This window comes from Symphodus melops (assembly GCF_947650265.1).
Source record: "Symphodus melops genome assembly, chromosome: 7".
Lineage (NCBI taxonomy): Eukaryota > Metazoa > Chordata > Actinopteri > Labriformes > Labridae > Symphodus > Symphodus melops.
Window position 1 is genome coordinate 8620254 of NC_136697.1, and position 20556 is coordinate 8640809.

At 41.7% G+C, this 20556-nt stretch overlaps 1 protein-coding gene across 3 annotated transcripts in view; it reads left to right on the forward strand.

Annotated features, from left to right (window-relative positions):
- slc6a9 (solute carrier family 6 member 9) overlaps positions 1-20556 on the forward strand; it is an 88026-nt gene that overhangs the window by 13168 nt on the left and 54302 nt on the right. For 2 of the 3 annotated variants that reach the window (XM_079349444.1, XM_079349445.1), the window contains exon 2: positions 7817-8104. In XM_079349444.1, the coding sequence (XP_079205570.1) occupies positions 8075-8104 (30 nt within the window). In that variant the 5' untranslated portion in view covers positions 7817-8074. Of the gene's footprint in view, positions 1-2678; positions 2769-7816; positions 8105-20556 lie in introns of those variants that run through there. The other variant, XM_079349446.1, reaches the window with a different exon arrangement.

The following is a 20556-nucleotide window of genomic DNA, read 5'->3' on the forward strand; positions in this document are numbered from 1 at the left end:
CCTCTGTCACTCTGGACAGTAAAACTGTAAGTCCAGTCTTTTCCATCAGAAGCCTCTCTCTGCATTTTACGAATGTGCTTTGAGATGTCAAAGTGCAGCGACATTACCACATAATTCTGTGTAATATAATGTTCAGGAAACAAGCCATAAATTAGGTGTAAGGGTGCATATTAGTTATAATAGTTCAATGTCCATCTACTGATCTTCAATTTTCACTTTTGTTTGGAGGATGTTTTTTCTGAATAGAACGTATTTCCAAAGACCTTTTTTCACCATTAAACTGGCATCTGTTAATCAGAAAGTGGCTGATAGCGAACTGGAGCTTATTCTGACTGCATCAACACAATGTGAAAAGATTTCTTATACTCAGGCCTCCAGCCAGCAGACAAAATATGCATGTTTAGTGAGAAAGCATGCTTACTTAGATAGTTTTCTCTTGCGATAACAAACCTTTGCGTGTTAAAGGAGACAAATCTGAATACAACAAAAAGAACATTTGGCTTTAAAGAAAATCTTGGCTTTAACCCTTTAACAGGCAAGTGACTGTTTTTGTAATTTCAGTACACATTACATATGGCCACCCTTCTGCACCTCAGTAAGGTCGAGAAGCATGTGATCCTCACTCAGCCAATCAGAAGAGATCACCCTACGTCCTTGATCCTGCTATTGTGGCATTTTAACCAAATTTGGTAACTTTTAAATGTTTATTTTTCTAAATTAATTATTTTTTTTTTTAACAGAAATAAAGTTCAGTTATGTTAAACATGGTTTCTCTTTCTATCCTCCCTCTTTTGAATGAATCACAGTCATACATTGTGTATGAGTTTAATGTACCCTCTGGCTGCCACTCCTCCTGCTGTGGCCCATAAGGCTCGGCTCAGTCCTCGCCTTGTGTATGTTGTGTCATGGTTTGGTTCTGTTTCATCTTGTTTTAGTTTTCGTTCTGTCCTTGGTGTTCTATTTGTTTCCTAGTGTTGATTGTTTCCCTTGTGTGCTTTAATGTTTCATAGTCTTTACTTCAGTCTTGAGTGCGTTTCCCTGTGTCCTTCTATGTTGCCTGTTAGTTAAACCTGTGTTGTGTTTTAAGTCTAGTCTTTGGTGTTCCCCGTTTTATTTTGTGTATGTGACAGATCTGTCACGTATGCGAGGCAGAAAACAGGGCAGGAGGACCCAAGTGCAGAAATATTTATTAAACAAAAAAGCAAAACAAAACTTACCGTAAATTCCGTACTATTGAGCGCACCTGGATATAAGCCGCACCGGCTAAAAATAAGTAAATAAATGTATTTGTACATATATAAGCCGCACTTGATTATAAGCCGCAGGTGTCCACGTTATAACAAGAGCTATTTACACAGACGTAGGCTACCGGTAACATCCGCAAATACTGTAGCGTCCGTCCGGACGTTAAAGGACGACGAGAGCGTTCAAATAATAACTTTTAATAACCCGATCACTGTCGGCCGTGACCACGCCGTTTACAGCAGAGAGCAACACATAACTTGCCGTAACAATCCAACTCTCTCCCCCAGCGTTCTCTCATACAGCCACACAACGCGTTCTCGCTGGTGCATTCACTGACTCTCCACATAATCGGAATTATGAACACATTATCAACTACTGACTTTACAACATGAACCGTTACAATACGAAGCCTAGCCGACGGTGTCTGTAACACGGCTGATGAAAAAGATGACCGTAATACATTTCACAAGAAAAAGTCCATCCATTCACTGCCTCAGAATGACTTCATTACTCACTTCCTCAGTCTCTGTTGTCGCTGTCAGTGTCATCTTAACGTGCAGCAGCTCTGTTAGCTTCTTTGACAGCCAGGTCGATCGCCTTTAACTTGAAAGCTGCATCATATGTATTTCTCTGTGTGTTTTCCATGATGAGGGTGCGTGCATGAAGCGCAAAATGACTGATATTAAGATCCGACGTGACGAAGTCAAATGTTTTTGCGGCAGAAGCTCATTGTCCCCCAAGAAAAATCCATGCATTAGCCGCACCGGAGTAGAAGCCGCAGTGCTCGAAGTGTGAGAAAAAAGTAGCGGCTTATAGTCCGGAATTTACGGTACTTAAAATAAATCCAAAACGTCCAAAAAAACCAAGTCGAGCAAAAACAAAGAAAATCCCAAAAAACGAGGAGCAGAGAGACAAACTACTACAAAAGACAAATGGACGACCATAGACATAGACAATGAACCAACAAGAGACTCAGGGAAAACACAGAGACTAAATAGACATGGGGTAATCAGACGCAGGTGAGACTAACGAGACAGGTGAGGAACATCAGGGTAATCAGACAGGAGGGAAACACAAGACCAGAACACTGAGGACAAGTACAAAGTAAAACCCAACACTGACACCACCTAAAACCAGATATACAAAATAAAACAGGAAACACTAAAGACTAGACTTAAAACACAAGACAGGAAATAAACTAACAGGCAACATAGAAGGACACAGGGAAACACACTCAAGACTAAAGTAAACACAAGACTATGAAACATTAAAGCACACAAGGGAAATAATCAACACTAGGAAACAAATAGAACACCAAGGTCTGAACAAAAACTAAACCAAGATGAAACAGAACCAAATCATGACACATGGGTAGAGTCAACCGGTGGGACGGAGCCAGAGCACTATGACTTGATCCCAGATTTCAGTCTGCACACCAGTTTCTTTCTCACGGCTGAGCTGCTTCTCTGTGCTGGTGTTCAAGTTTCCCCTTTTTTCTTGCTTCAGACATCGTAACGTGGACGGTAAGGTCCTTTTTTAAAAAAAATTTTTTTTAACCTAGTTCTGTTTCTTACTTTCTTTTCATTGATGTGCAGCGTGCTGTGTATGACGGATGTCCTGGGATGTTCTTGAGTCCCTGTAGGCTGTGGTACATGTGAGAGGCAGTGTTCATGTGTGTGTATGTTTCTGACACTGAATGGGTGCTATATTTGGCAACTTTCTCTCTCCCTTCGCCTGGATGCTTTGAGGACATAGTCTGGAGTTTGTGTTCATGAAGGGAGGCATGGTGAAGATTCACACTACTGTTGTGTTTTCACTAATACAGGAACAGAAAATTGAGTCTTTCAATCTGTCAACAGATCAACTGTTTAACAACCAGTCAATCACCTCAAACTTGTTTTTCCTCTCCCCAAAAACATCCATGTTGTTGTTTACAGTGTGTCCAATAGGAGGATTTATTTTCCCTCTCATTAAAAGTCTCTGTTCCTTATTTTCTTTTTAAACTTAATGTTTTGAGATATCTTTGAATCATTTCATTAACATTTGTGGTTTTTTTTGTTGTGTGTTTTCATGATAACAAAAGAAGTCCCACTCCTTGTCAAACATGTTTTAAAAGTGCAGGTTGCTTTATAGGTGGCACGATTCTGTTGTCTGTTTCTTGTTTTTTTTTTGTGTTTAAAAGACAGCCTTCAATCAATTGTTATTTATTGTAGATCCAGTAGGCCCACCAGTATGATGAACACTACTGATAGAATAGAGTATAGTCTAGGCCTGCTCTTTTTTCCAAGTGTCTTCAGATAACATAAATTGGCACTATATGAATTAAGGTTGATTGATTAAATGTTGCAGATACACATAGAACCTTATTGGTATTTCAATTCTGCCACATATACTCAGAGTATTCTTCTATCGTGATACGATATAGTGCGATTTAACTTTTTTAGCTGATGTTTGTAAGGAAACAAAGATGAAACAACCTACTAGCAGTAATCTCCAGGACATCTAGTCTATATAGAGTGCCAAAGAATAGTGCCAATGAGTCTTTAAAACCCGGAAGTTAGCATTTTAGCGTCATGGGTTCTAAACTCTAAAAGTGGGGATTTTGTATGGGTTTGTGGTTAGACGCCTGAAATAAGGTCTGTGGTTAACACAACCTTAAGAGGTTGTTAGACAAGATAAACTACATTAGCTAAAACCCTTACTTGTGAATTTTAAAGTTTATTAAGTTCATACTTAAAACAGCGGTTGCTAACAAGTACTGAGACTACAGTGGTTGTCGGAGACACTAAACATCATCACGTGGGCAACTCTCTCAGTAGCCTGCCCTCCAGCCTCGAGTCGTGTTTTCAGTGCTCCTGCAAATATGAGGTTAATAATCTACTTATTAAGCTACGGTTTTGCTAGCTTGTCAAATCCGCTGAATAGATTGAAGCATAACGGTAGTAACTTCAAAATAAACCAACCGTGGTGTAGTTAGCTTCTAGCATAACGTTAGCTTTACTTGGGGCGGCAGTAGCTCAGTCTGTAGGGACTTGGGTTGGGAACCGGAGGGTCGCCGGTTCAAGTCCCGTCACGGACCAAGTCCAGAAACTGGTCTGGTAGCTGGAGAGGTGCCAGTCCATTTCCTGAGCACTGCCGAGGTGCCCCTGAGCAAGGCACCGAACCCCAAAACTGCTCTGGAGCGCTCGCTGTGGGCAGCCCCCTCGCTCTGAGACCTCTCCATTAATGCATGTCACTAGAACCCTGTTTGTGCATGAGTGTGTATCTCGGCCTATGTGTGTGTTAGACAGAGTGTAAACCGAATTTCCCCTCGTGGGATCAATAAAGTGTAAATTATTATTATTATTATTATTACTTCTCTTGGCTGCATTAATGCTTCAAACTTTTCAGCTTGACATTTGGTTTTGAGAACACTTGGAATTAGCGCTCCGTGGACTCGTTTGACTCCGCCTCCTCTGTCACTCTGGACAGTAAAACTGTAAGTCCAGTCTTTTCCATCAGAAGCCTCTCTCTGCATTTTACGAATGTGCTTTGAGATGTCAAAGCGCAGCGACATTACTCGCGCCTGAATACTCAACAACCAAACTGCTTCACCTCCTGTGCCGCTGCTGCTGTATCAGCACTGTCTCTTTCTGTTTGCTTTCTGCAGCATATCAGCGCCAAATAAGTTATGTAAGCAGACAAGTTTTGAGTGTTTACAAAAGCTGAAACAACAGTTTCATTAATAAGTACGTTTTTTAAGAGAAATGGCTCTGAATTTAATGGATAAACGGATAAAACCATTGTACAGCTTCTATAGGGTGAAGATTTACTGCATTTTTAAATTTCTCCATAGTCTTTTACTGCTGTGTGAGCGGGTCAACCCTCCGTTGCTTATCCAACTTTCACTGAATATGCTCCTATTCGCTAGAGGGCCAATATTTCATCAATTTGGTGGACATAATTTGCAGATAAAAAAAGATAAATCGCACTATATTGTATCACAATTCACAATTTGTAATTTTTTTTAAATCGCAATAATGTATAATCGTGACTCAGGTCTCGTGATGATGATGAAGATATAGGATAGTTGAGCCTCTGTTGAGTCCCCCTCTTACTATTCACATTAACTCTGAAACACAGATATGCTTCAGTGTATTTGTTAATGACACATCATTAAAATTGTTTTACCATCACCTTATTAACTTAGATGTTCTTGTCCAATTCGACAAGTCCAGCACCATCTATTTACTTTTCCTGACAACACTTCAAATACCTGAACTTGTCGATTCTCAGTTTTTCAAGAAACTCTCATGTCAACCTCTCAGACTGAAGCTGTGACACATCGTCATTTCACATCGTCATTTCACAAGTGGAATCTTTCACTGTTACACAATTTTCAGCAACCTGTTGTTGTTAGCTGTGGGGCAAGTCACAAGATAACCAGATATTTATTGTTTTTTAGCAATCAATGTGTAGATATTTGATGAAACAGCCTAAAATTCTGAAGAATACCCTGAGTATATGTGGCAGAATTGAAATACCAATAAGGTTCTATGTGTATCTGCAACATTTAATCAATCATCCTTAATTCATATAGTGCCAATTTATGTTATCTGAAGACACTTGAAAAAAAGAGCAGGTCTAGACTATACTCTATTCTATCAGTAGTGTTCATCATACTGGTGGGCCTACTGGATCTACAATAAATAACATGAATTGATTGAAGGCTGTCTTTTAACAGTCTTCACAGCCTAGGTTTTGATTCTTGACTCCAGTTTGGCTCTCAAAGTCTGGGTCATTTAGATGTTTTCCGCTTTGAATGCCAATTTATTTATTTTAATTTGTGAAGCTTAAAATAATAAAATTATTGTCAGAAATGTTTTCTTATCTGAATGGAGTTTAAGGAACTTCAACATTGTTGGTGTTGGTGTCATATTGTACATATACAATACATATACTACTTTGTTGAATATGTACGACATTTAAAAAACACTCTTTCCACTCACATTATATGACACATTAATCCTTTAATGAATATACTTTAATGTGTAAATCAGGAGCTGTGCTTTTTGGAATGCATGATGCACACGTTTAAACCTTTAATAACAGTCAGCTTTGTTGGTAGACATCTGAGTTTGGTGAAATGAGCTCTATATACAAAAGTACAACATTAAATACGCACAATAAAGAGACAAGGAGCAAAGACTCATGTTTACAGGTGTCCATTTTCAATGCTAAAAGAATGACTGATATATACTATATATATATATATATATATACATACATATACATATATATATATATATATATATATCAGTTACTAGATAGATAGATAGATCGATAGATTGATTTTTTTTGTCCTCATTGTTTGTAAAGTTTACATGTTTGGGGGTCAGTTTTCCTGTCTTGCTTTGAAATGTGTATAAATTTGCTTTGCCAGAGGACAGAATTCGTTCCTCATATGACCCTTGTGCAGCACAGCAAAGAGACGGAAACAAATGTTTTTTTTTTTCTTTTTTGCCCATTTTTGAATACAAGAAAAAAAGAAAAACTATTTACATTTTTAGCACACACTTCATGATGTACAGAAGAGTACTGAGGAATGCCATTCAAACTGTGGTTACATCTGTAGAGACTATAATGACTGGGGCATTGACACAATGCATCTACTGCAAGTGGCAACCTCCGTTGTAAAAAACCCCATTAAATGTCATCATAATTGTCTCCGCCAATCATTTCCGGATACGGAGCCCCAAACAGATCTAACATGCTTTGTGTTATTGTTCATTCAAAAAAGAAGCCATCCTAGCCAACTCTTCTCTCTACTCCCCAAAGCTGAAGACATTCAGACAACATTCATCTGGTCGTCATCATCTGTATTTTAGGAAAGACGAAGATGAAGTGGTAGCAGAAAGTTGTGTGTCAAATATACTTCATTTTGCTTCATCGTGTTATTTGTCTGAACTGAAGAAGCCTAGAAACTAAATGTCGTTGCAGGAATTGTCTACCAACTCACTAATTATATTTTAAACTCAAATGAATGATGGGTGAGATGTTTTACGGGGAGGAAACTCTGAAATGATCCCGTTTGAGGTTGAAGGTTTCAAACATTTCATATCCACGAGTGTTTTCTTTCTCTTTCTTCTGAGTCCAGGCTGTTTTTGAGTCTTCGGTCCCGTCTTGGCCCTCATACAGCGGCAGTCACTGGGCGGTCGAAACGTTCCCCTAACAGTTAATCTCTTTGCACAAAAGGCCACTTTGTTATGGCAGCTGCTTTGCTACAAAATGCAAATCTGTTACTACATGTTTTCTAGATTCTTTCTCCGCGTGGTGGCCTGCTACTTTCTTAAAAGTTTCATTTCTATATAACTTTACTGAACTTCCAAAGTGCCAACTGTTGGTTATATGTTTTCAGTGTATAGATGTTTTTTTTACCTTAAAGAAGGTCACGTACAGAAACAGAGGTATTGTTTTGAACTTGGCAAAGGGGACAAGTAACTAAAAAAAAGTGTTCCCCCACCTTCCCCTCTCCCCCTCCTCTCCTCCCTCCACCCCCTTTTTTTCTGCCTGTCACATGTCCTTTTCACAGCATAGAAAAGTTTCTGGATTAGGGCAGAATTAACACAAAGCAGCGACGCCACTCCAGCTACACTCGCAAAACAACGCAGGAGGAGCAGCACGAGGGGGGACCGAGGCACTCGAGCGAACGCCACCTCAGAGACTTCAGACTGTGACAGCCAGAGGCGGACGAGTCCATCCAGCGCGAGAGAGAGAGAGAGAGAGAGAGCGAGGGGCAGAGAGACGGCAGCAGTGAGGCAGGGGATCTTTGCCGACAAGGTCCTGAAGGATGGAAGAGAAGCAGTTTGCTGGGATCCTGGTAAGTTTGACTTATGTTCAGTGAACACAGGCACACTTTACAAACAGGGACATCCCACATGGATGGTCGTGGGTGGGATGCAACTTCGGGACCACCACGCTCTGTGTCCCTATCTCCACCTTTTACTCTGCTACTAACGGGTCTGTTTTGGTTTGTTTTTGTCTTTGAAATACTCAGAAACAGAGGTTGCTGCTTACAGTTGCATTCTCCAGTCTCTCTGAAGTACCTGGAAACATTTAATCTTTTCATTTGACCTCGACTTCGACCCACATTACCCAACACTTCAGCCTTGTTTATCTTTGAACCATCACAGATAACCTGCAGTTTCCCTCTGATTTAACATCATTTCGCTAGTGTTTGAGTGCAACAGACAGAGCTGTCATCACCTGCTGCTCCGCATGGCAACAGTAAACTCACATCGTCAGAAAAACACCCCTCACCACAGAAGCTTCTCTCCCACCCCTCATCTTTGCTCTCACAGAGGTCCGATAATCTGATGTTTGCACCTTTAGGAAACAATAAACATGTTTTCAGCTTTCTTGGGCTGCTGATAAGAGAGAAGGCCAAGAGGTAAACGCGTCAGTGTCAGGCCTGAGCTGTTGGTGAAGCTTTAAATAGAGATTTGGCATCATTGGCAGTCAGGTCACTTTTCTCTCTTTCTCTCTCTCTCTCTTTCTTGCTCTGCGTTCGGTGCGTCTTGAGTCGGCGATAAACACTCAACTCCTCGCTCCAACTCTCTCCTGACATTCTCGCTCATTTGAAGCCTTGCTTTCCTCCTCGATGGTTTCTTCTCTCTCCCTCTGCTGTGTCCTTTTCAGATGCATATCCACATTAAAATGAGTGTGCAGCGTCTGAAGTGAAGGGGGGGGGGGGGGCGTTATCAGCCTCCCCCGCTCTCCCCTGTCGCTCTCTCACACAACATTTGAAGGTGGTTGAAGGTGGAGATTTGATTATTTTTCTCGAAACTGTTTGTCTGTGTTCTCAGCTCAGTGACTCATTGCTGATCAATCTTATGCAAAGTAAGTTTCTTAAAAAAGTTCTGTGAGTTTTGGTTAGGTTTGGATATCCATGTGATTTTAATCAGTCATTAAATAAAACAACCAAGGAGTCTTTGGATTTTTCCTGATGTTGCAGCGGCAGTGGACGTCTCTTAACGGGGAGGTGAGGGGTTTGTAAATGCCTGTGAGGATTTGAAGTGTCGGTATAAATTCGTCGTGTTTCCGCTGGACGTCGCGACGTAGTGTGACGGGCTTTGCAGAGTACCTGTATCTGGTGCTCGTCTACAGCCTCAAACCCAAAATACTCCCAAATGACCGGCGTACACGTCCTATCCAGAACAACCAGTTTTGACAGCAGAAATAAACATGTTTACAGCCTGGTACAGAAGACGACACAGGTCTGATTAGTTATTGTCCTCATGGGCACATGAAGGATAACCATGCAGGTGGGTGCGATTTGTCAGGAGTCTTAAAACCCACCTCACTCTATAGCTCTCAGCCTGTGGTTAGGTTGACTGAAAGTTAGGCTGAGACAACATGGCGACTGCTGCCCATGAGACTCTGGACCCCTCTGCTGTCACTTAGGCTTTGTCCATTAATATTTACAGTCTGTGGTGTATTGAAGTATTCAAGAGTTATTCAAGAGTTATTAACATTGATAAAGAACAAAGGGGCGACTTATAGTTTAATATCACTAAAAGTGAAGCTAATTTAAGTAAAGTGTTATTCTTAAGTTTAAAGTTGAAAATCAGCTCGGTTAAAGAGAAGTGATGGAAAACACTCATAACTCGGGCCGCCCCAACAAAGAGACGATCAGCACTTGAGAAGATCTGAAGTCGACACACCACAGAACTTTCCTGTATTTTAGATGCACTGATGGACACAAAATGAGAATACAGAACCCAGAGAGTTCTGAGTTCTGAGAGTTTTTTTTAAAATCTGGTGTTGAACTTCCCACAGAGGTCTCCTCTTCTCCTAATCAGAATTGTTATTTCAAACTGGTAGTACACCAACGAAAAGTGTCTTGACCTTCAGCTGTTGCCGTGAAGTTCCACCTGGTTTAACCATGCCAGTTAAAAACTACAACAACATGACTTAAGACGGCAGAAAGATAATTCAGGAAAACTCTCTCAAAGTATTAAAAGGACTAAATGATCTGATAGAAAGAGGTTGAGAAGTCCTCTGCTAATATCCACAGTTAGTAAATCAGCTCTTTGGACGAGAACCTCCTCTTATCAGGACTCATTTTTACATTTTGGCTCAAGCAGCCACAGCTGACGACTCTGTTTGCTCATGAAATTGGAAAGTTTTGTTCCCAGGCCAACATGACTCTGTCCAAGGTCAACACAGTAGATTTGGCAGGGAATTCAAAACGGAACAGACACCTGGATGAAGACATGTGACCTTACCTTACTGAATTCTAAAAAAGAAAAAACGCAAATGGTATATATGTGTGTGTGTGTGTGTGTGTGTGTGTGTCCTAATTCAGGAAAATCCTGAGATTGATTATTTCCGTTGTAATAACATAATACTCAGTGGGTGCCGTCGTATTTCCACATACTGTACTTTATTTAATAAAGAATAATGCAACGATAAAATACATTTTTCAGTCATGTTGTTTTAAACCAATACAAATAATGCTGTGTGGAGCTCTCTGTATATTTCTATATATACTAGAGCTGAAACGATTCCTCGAATAATTCGATTACAAAAATTCATCGAGGAATTTTCGCTGCCTCGAGGCTTCGTTAAGTTTTTTTTTTTTTTTTTGCGTCATCAAAACTTTGGTATGAGTATAAAACACGTTTAATGTAGCTGCAGCTACCTGCTCCTCTCTCTTACACAGACACGCTAACACGCACACGCGAGCGCGGCGTGCCCCTTTGAACTTTTAGTCAGCACACAGTTGATCCGTGATCCATACGACCGAGTCGGGAACACGTGATCCGGTCAAACGGTCGGCTTTTCTCCGTTCACTCTCTCCGTGTCTGCAGCTAACATAACGATAGCAACGTCCTCACAGTCTCTGTCATAGACGCGTCTATGGTCTCTGTAGTCTGTGAGCGCGCTGAATGCACGCGCTGCAGGAGCAGACAGAGATACACTTTTAACAATATACAGGCTGATTATATGAAATGTCTAATGTCTTCAAAGCTAAATCAAGACAGAACTTGTTTGTGGAATAATAATTTAGCAAATATATATTTAAAGTTTCTCAATTTCCTTATCTGACATAATGATTGATTCTGTGATTGATTCAACAGAACATAATGCTTTCTCAATTAAATACTGTAACAGATGTGTAGGCTACACAAAACAGTATTTGCTATTTCAGCCATTAAAACGTGTTTGGCCTGTATTTTTCATCTACCTGCCGCCTTGACCAGTGAATCAGAAAGTGAATTTGGGACCCTGTCAGTAATATGGTGAGCATCATCAGCAGCTTTAGAGCAGAGGTGGTTGGCGGTAACAAGCAGGCGTTTCCATGGTAACTGCAAAGAAGCAGGTTTGTAGGGACGACCCAAGACGAGTTAAACCTTAATTAAGCAAAAGAATGATTTATTAGATTACTCGATTAATCGACGGGATATTCGATAGAATACTCGATTACTAAAATATTCGATAGCTGCAGCTCTAATATATACATACATATTATTAAATCCATATCGAAACATATTGATCAATATCAAATCGGATTGTGACCCATTTGAATTTAGGTTGAATTTTGAAGTTGTGAAAATGATCCCGCTCTAGTTCGTAATGTCTTTTTTGTCTCTTAAGAACTTTTACATTAATTGTGGACTGTTGAGTATTTTTAAAACCACATTTTTCAGAACCAGCAGTTACTCATTCTCATAGAAAAACCAGGTCAGAGGTTAGTGTGGGGTAGATATACATGTGTTATCTATGAAGGTCAATATGGCACATAGGCGTGGGGAGATTAACCAACTATGACTGTGGTCGACTGCGCACACACACTTGAACCCAACTGGGCCTTAATGGCTGTGATGAATGTCTTCAGTCTAAACAGAGGTGTCAGTCATGGCTTGGAGACGTCATCGAAGAATGAAAGAAAGTGTGGTTGTGTGAGATAATTATGGGATGCACGAGAGCTCGGTCTCCCATCGCCAACTGTCACTTCAAGGATGTTTTGTTCTCCACATTTCCTCAGTCTTTTTCATACTTTCTCTCCATCCTATTTTCATCAATTGCTGGACTTGTGTTTTCAATACCACGTCAGCCAAATGGCCTATAAGGTGTCCTAATGTGACCCCAGTGTGAGAATGAAAGATTCACAACTGTTATAACTAAGGTGGTATTTGATATGATAACTGTCATTTTCAATTCAATATAACACATTGAGCTTTCCTTCATTTCCCATGCTGTCAAGAGTACAACCATATAAAAAAAAAAGCAAAAAACAACAACGAACACTTATCCACCAAAAGCAATGAAACCACTTCAAACAAAGTGGCTAGAAATCCACAAAAGAGGAAGAACTCCAGTGTTTGCTGGAGGAGGCTCCATGAATTCGGAGCATCAAAAGAAAATGCAGATGCACAGAGTTCAGTTTATATTGAGAAGTTAGGAGAATGAACTTTCTACAATATTATGATGTATTTGGACACGTCAGTCTGGTGTGCAAAGGATCATGAATAAACACATCTACGACTGCCCAAAGAAGAGAAGATTTGAAAGTTCTCTCTAACCTGTGTCTGCCTAAGAACATCAGACCGCGGTCTCATCCTGAAACTGCAGGGTGCACCCTGAAGAAGGCGCAGGCCGATACGTGTTTCTATACTTCAATGTTTCTAGCCCAGTGAGTTAAATGTTCCAGTTTTTCAATACACATTGCTACCTTATTGCCCCTCTTATGTATGCATGTGTTGCTACCTCTGATGGCGGATCAGTGGCGGATTTACTGTGTTTCCCCTCCAAGTGTTACTCATGGCAAATGAGGCGTAACAGGGGGCCAAATATCCCGCCTTGAACTCTCAATTAATAAGTGGCTATTAGCAGCAAACTTGGCTTTGTGGCCCTCGCACCTGCTGTGTTGGACAAACACTTTTTGAATGTGGAACTGCTTTTTTTGAGGGGAAGTCCCGACTGTCATTAAATCTGCTTCCACTACTTTGTTGTTGTTTGTTTCTCTAATCTCACAGATCAAGCCGTTTGACATGTTGATGTTTACACGCTGGCTGTGTGGCACGGCTCGGTGTGTAGGCTACTGGTTTTGACTTGAAAAGTAGAAATCCTTTCGAGTGGAATGAGTTGATTCAGACCTGATAAGTGTTATAACATCAGAGCTGTGCACAGTCGCTGGTACGTCATCCCGTTTTTGAGGAAGTAGCAGAGGCCTTACAGATTGGAACAGCTCTTTTCCTGTTCCTCACGTTAAATTTACTCCTCTGTACCCCTTTCTTTGGAGGGTGGAAATGCACATAGTGCTACTGTTGCCTGCTCTCTTTTTACACTCTGAGTAAATTTACCGGCCCAGATGGTTGGTGGATGGACCCGTCAGTGTAAATCTCGTGAAAACACAAGGCGCCCGCTTCCTGCTACCGCTTGGCTCGGTCGGTTGCCTTCTGCCGGGACTCTTTCTGTCCAAACTTCATTTGCCTGCTTGTTCAAAAAAAAAAAAAAAAAGGCCCCTCTCTTCAATCTTCCTGCACTGTCTTTGACCGCCCTGGAAGCCTCCACTTCCACTGGACGGATGAGCAGATGGTGCCCTGGCACCTTTAAACTGTCCAGAGAGCTGTCTCTTTGTTTTGACTCCTTGGTTACCTCTTTTCTGCTCGTCTTTATAATGTCTGCTATGTGGATGGATGTATAGGGATGTGGGAGGAAAAGGAGGAGGCGAGGGAGGAGTTGGACGGACGTTATGCTTATTTGTCTTCTGAGCGCCGCATTCAAACGTCTGGCCGCGCAGACCACCGCTGCCCCTCCATCACCGTAATGGCTGAACGGGGAACGAGGTCAGGTAACACCGCCTTCTGATCAAAGCTTCATTTTGGCAGGACTTCTGATGTTCTCACTTTATTTTACATCCACAGAGTGTGTGGGATGATCAAGACTTCTCGTTCTGTTCTCACACTTTGTTTTCTGGCAACTTTAAACGTACATTATGTAAAACCCGCCGCCAGAGGGCTCTCAGTCAGAACAGTGAGATGGCGTTGAGGCTCTCGGGGAAACAAACAGACTGTCTTGAATCGATGCGTGCAGGCGAAACTGAACTGAGGAACACAATATGTGTATGGACGATGTATCAGAGGGGAAATTACTTGAAGTTGTTTAATCACAGCAGCTCATACAGCAACAGAGTGCTAGCTTCAGTAGCAGCTCCCGCTAGCTTATGCAACAGTGTTTGACCTAGCATCCGGTTTTTCCTTGACAATGATCAACGGTTTTGTTTCTGTCATGGCGGCTCATCATGGCGGACATCTACAAGACACCTGTCCTGTTACAACCAAAAAAGATGATGAACTTCTCTGGCTTTGATAACTTCTAGAAATATTTGAGGTGATTCAAGTACTCTTAGAAAATATATATAAAATGTGTTTACTCTATTTTTAATGTAAGTTTGATATTTTAATGTCAACAATAGCGTGCAATTCTCCAGACTGTGCCTTTGAGAACGGATACTCCATATACAAACCCTTTTCTCTTTTTGATGGAATAATACTAAAAACCTCAATTTACTCAGTAAACGCATCATGTAAGCATCTGAAACTGCTGAATGTTCACTTTTTAAGGAGTATGAAAATATGATCCATATATTTATTCAAACTTGATGATCAGAACTTTAGAATAAATCAATCTAATCAGTGAGTGCTCGATCGTTCATGAGGCAATGTGAGGACGCGAGTGTTTAGATCGCTGTAAATGACTATCTCTATTGATTACCCCTCATTCTGTGTGTGTGTGTGTGTGTGTGTGTGTGTGTGTGTGTGTGTGTGCAAGTGTGTGTTTGTGTGTGTGTGTTAGAGAGAAAAGAAAGAATGTGTGTGACACTCAGTGTGTGTGTGTGTGTGTGTGTGTGTGTGTGTGTGCATGGCATTTCCCAGGGGTTGTGTGGCTAATGTGTGCTGTAGGCTGTGAAGTGGAAACTAAATGGAAATAAATAGTGGTGCCCACAGACACAACCTCCCCGAGGTCACACACACACACAGACACACACACGCACACACACACACACACACACACACACACACACACACACACACACACTCACACACACACAGACACACACACACGCACACACACACACACACACACACACGCACACACACAGACACACACACACGCACACACAGCCAATGACACACTTTACATTAGATCCACACATACCACAGGCACATAACATATTTGGCATTTCTGCACAGATGTGTTAGCGCACATAAACACGTACGCAGCGCTTCACACAAACTTATTGAAGAAAAAAAACTTGAAAGGAATGTGTTCAGCCGACCCCTGTTCTGTTTTTTCTGAATTATGAAGTCAGAAATACACAATCTGTTTGGTAACTGAAGACTCTGAAACTATAAAAAATAAACGGTGCAGCTCAAGCTGTAGCTCGAGGGCCAGTTTTGGTCCCAAAAGAGATGCTCCAAGCATTTATTGAAAAAAAGTTGTCTTTCATATCGTGGCTTGTTTTAAGTCATAATCAACATGCACGTTTTTTGACATTTGCTCGATATTTTTGCAGCGTCTACACTCTTCTGTTTGGGATCGACTGTGACGTGGCCCCCATGACTTGAGTACACCTTTTCCAGGTGAAGTTAGACCGTCTCATCCCAGCGTTCATCACATTTCTTTCTTATATAAGAAACATATTGAGTTGCCAGTCAGCCAGTTTAGTTAACAGCAGTGCTCAGCAACCGTGTTGTCTGCCTGGGGGGCAAGAGGCCAACAAACAGATGTTAACCAAGAGAGAGAGAGAGAGAGAGAGTGGGTGAGCGAGAGATCTGTGAGGGCATGGGGGGGGGGGAGGAGGGGGGAGCAGACATCATTTCTGATTTGTACATCCCGACTGACCCGCTGAATGAGGCGGAAAAAAAAAACAATTTACAAGTGGTCGTAGGAGGAACCGGCGTGCCCAATGTCAATTTAACGTCAGCCACTGTGGCGAACGCACAATTGAGGGACAAGTGCCACAAATGCTAAACACGTCCACTGCTGGGCACCCTTATAAAGGTAACTCACCACCAACAAACTAACCCCTCCTAAAAAGAGTCCATTGTTTTCTGGACCTTTAGATTTCATTCGGAAAAACCACTCAGGCTGAAAATGTCGTTTTTCAGATTTTCTTCCTCTCCCCTTCTTTTCCTGGTTTAATGGCTCCCCCTCCCTCCGACTCCACAGAAAATACAATCAAGTCAGAAGAAGGCGACTTTACACTCGCAGTCTCTCTGAAGTCAGTGAAATTATGGACAGGGCTGTGACAATGTGCAGCGGGGCTCCTAAATCTCCCCCCATTTCCTTTAGTATTACGATCATTTTCAACGGTTTCCGATTGAACTCTTTTCAAAGCTCTTTTCAGAAGCATATATAGGTAATTTGTTGCGCTTGAACCCAACCTGCTCCCTGGCACTTTGTGTATGTGGGGGTGTTGAATGGCAGCTATAAGCTTGAGGTGAGGGGTGTGTGTGTGGGGGGGAGGGGGTCTGCTTTTCTCAGGGCCAAACGGGCCTCTCCTGCCTGTTTGCACGCCTCCCTGTTATTTATCACTTTTCCTGCGCTCTCTGTGTCTGCCTCTCGTTAGTCCCTTTCGCACAGGAAATCTTTATCAATGCTGGGTTCATTTGTTTGATTAAAAAAAAAAAAAAAGTTTTTCGGGTATCTAAACAAGAAAGAAAAGTTCCACGTTGCTCATCGTCCAACCTGATGAGGCTGTTTGATAAACAAAGTGCAGCACTGCTGGGGAACAGCTGTTATTTGGAAAATAGTGTCATCACGGAAGAAGAGCATCACACAGGCTGACTGAGCCATGGATAAAACAACGTTCTGCTGTTGGTGCGTATCCTCACAGCTTGATCTCCGGCCATCTATGGCGCTCTCTTCTGCTCCTCCACTGGAAGTTTTGGCTCAGCAACATTTACAAGACAATCTTAAAAAGAACAAAATGATGTAAAAAATAAATAAATAAAAAAACATCGACGTGATTAGAAGCTGTTACTTTTTAAATAATCTACCAGACTCTCAAAAAGATTTTCCTCCATGTTAAATGAAAACTGGTAATCACATCTTGCCTTTATATGACAAAGGTTTAAATAAAGCTCGAACTTTAAAGATATTCTTTTTCCCCACATGGGCAGTGAAAGTAACTGTAAACAAGAACGATCATTTAATAGGTATAAATAAGACATCTCTTCACCTTTATTCTGCTCATCAGCCAATAAACTCCGCCCAGAACAGACACCTGACGAGCGACAAAGAGCGAAGCTGGGTGATCAGTCTTGGTCAGTTTTCACATGACTCACTGACCCAGGGCTCATTTGAACGTTACAAATGATAAAGCACAACTAATAAAGCATGTGTGTCCTTGTAATATTGACCTTATGTTTAAAAAGTAAAGACAAGCCTGTTCAGCACGTTCGTGTTTCCAATGATGAACTTTTCGAGGAAGCTGAAGTTTCTGATTAAAAAAAAACAGGACGCTCTTCTAGCTCTGTTACGTTGTCGATATCTCCGTTGATTGTGAAATAAAAGTTGGCAAACAGCTACAAGCTTTACCGCCACCTGGATTGGGGTGTTGATTCTGCCATGTGGGACTGCCTGGCAGTTAGAGACTAACACACAAACCGTTACAGTCTTAGTTCATGTAAATCAGATACAAACTAAAGCGTAAAAGTCGTAGCAGGTTATCACGTGCAGTTTGACTTTCCAAAGACAGGACCCTGTTTCTCCGAGGTGCATCTCTGACTGACTCTGTTTAAGGTGAAAAAAAACAAACTTTTAAGATGTCATTGCAAGGTCCACTAAGTTGCTGCTCTGAATCATATCACATGATTTTCATCAGCAGATGGAGTTTGCATAATCATCATGGAGACATGGACGAGATTTTTTTTCTCCTGAGCTTTTTAAGGACTCTTCGATTATGTTGGCTTGAGGAGCTCTTGACTTTGGAGACTACAGGAAGGTGGATTTCAAAGAACCGAGACACCCGAGTTAAAGTGACGGATCAGTCCTTTGTATATTTCTGCCTGTCGGTATACATATTACTTTTTCTGATGGGATATTTGATCTTTTAATATAAGTATCATTTGGAGCTTACCTTTTGTAGTGAAAACATTGGTTGTCTTAGATTGTATTTAATCACTTGAGTTAACCCAGAAGACATGTTTCACATCTCTTTCTCCCCCTCCGTCCTGCTCTTTCTCATCACATTTCGAGCGCGACAGTGACTTCTGCCACGTGAGGCCAACTTAAGTCACATGTCCTTCACTTTCATCCTCAGCGATGGTCCCATATGTTTGTCAAAATGTGTATGTTGTGTGCTTTTTCCGGCCCGATTTGTTCCCATGCCTTCTCTCCAATGAGCCCCGCTCTCCCCGGGGGTCCGAGCCGAAGCCTCACGCTATTTATACAGACCGAACAGCTGGGGCCCTCCCAGCCAAAGCAGTGAGGGCTGGGGAGAGAAATTATCATGGAAACTTCAGGTTAAACCAAGCGTTGGAAATCTCTCTCTGTTCTCTCTCTTTTTTTTTTTTTTTTTAACTCTCCTGTCTTGCTCTCTGTCTCCCTCGGGTGGGAGTGGCCGTGTTGGGTCGTGTTCAGCTCAGGTCAGCTGGACAGCAGGACAAACATCCCTCAAGTAATTAGTATTTTGTTTGTCACATTTTGAAGCCCCTCTTCTCTCCGTGTTCTCTTCTCTTTTTATCCACTTTGCAACTGATGTTTATCCGCAATTTTTCCACTCTGAAACACTCTCTTTCCCCACTTCCAATTAAAGAGCCAGCTCTTTCGGACTGAACAAGAAAAGGTTGATTTTCCCTCCAACTGCGCCTCAGCACATTTTTGTCCTTTTGTTGCAGCGGACAAAGCCGACCTGCTGTTGCAAAACTGAGCTTTTTGTGCTTCTCCCCCTTTTCTTCTGCTCCTGCGGCGCTCGTCTTAGACCGTGAACCTGAATCCTGTGAAGTTCTCCCCTCACCGTTCCTCCCTTCATGTCACCCCGTCTTCACTTCTCTTGTAATATCTCCTCTCAGCTGTTCTGCCCCTCTGCTCGGAGCTTTCCCCCTCACGTGAAGCGCTCAGGAGGAGAAGAGAGAGTCGGGACTGTCGATACGTCCTCCAGAGCGAGGCCCCCTCTCGCAGTCAGACGTCCCATCACAGGCGTGCTGCGTTAACAAGAGGTGAACGGATATTAAGCTAATTGCTGTAAGGGACAGATATATAGATCGAGGAGGATGTAATAAGGCCTGTTGTGTCCGTGTGAGATAATCTTCTCGGGGCAAAAGCAGGTTGATCCATGGATGTTGAAACACGCAACAGGGCTTTATGCTGTGACTGTATGTGAAGGATTTTAGATTTAACTTCATTTCATTTACTCGTGAAGTAAAAGCCAAAATCACCAACACAACAAAAATAATTCAAGTCACTTCATCGTTACGATTTTGTGTCATAGAATGTATTGAAGGAGTGGACGTTGCCACAATGAAGCCACCAGCTGGACAGTGGAACAAATGCAGGTTTAGAGCTCTTAATTCATTGGCTTAACATTTGAATTTAGAGGCTACGTTCCTTAATGGCACGTGGTTTATGAAAACCTAATGAAAAAACCCCCCAAACATTTCTGTATTTTAGATTGTTTTGTTTTGTTTGTGGATTCAGGAGAGACAGCAGGAACTGGAACTGTGTAACACGGTGAACATAGCGAGGCACAAGCTGAGAGCAAATCTGCCGTAGTCAATAGTTGCTAAGTTATCACACTTCATATCTGCATTACAATATTAACCAATATTATTGCAGATTTGTTTTCTTAATCTTGCATGTCTATTGAGGGCTAAAGCATTGGTGTATACATCACTGTTTGTGCATTCTTCAAGTTAGGAAATCATTTAGTGTACAACAAAATGCCTCTAGCTCCTGTTGCTGCTGTCGGAGAACAAGTATACGTTACACGTATATTCATAGAGGGAAGCTAAAAAAGGCTTAGGGTTTACTATGAGGCGTTTTGCACTCTTTCAGGCCAGCCAATGATCGTCAGCCTGACGTTCTCGCTGGGATGTGTTTGCTTGACCTCCGAGAATTTGGAGTTTGTTCTTTTTGTTTTCCACCTCTCTCTTGTATGTCGGTGGTGGTTGTGTATGTATGTGTGTATATATGTGCGTGTGTGTTTGCTCACTTCAAAGTGAGCTATAAGTTACGCAGTCCACATGTTTGTTTGACGAGCGTTTTGTAGTCCAAACTGATTTGGACAATTGTCAAAAATGTGTCTTGTAATTTGTTATT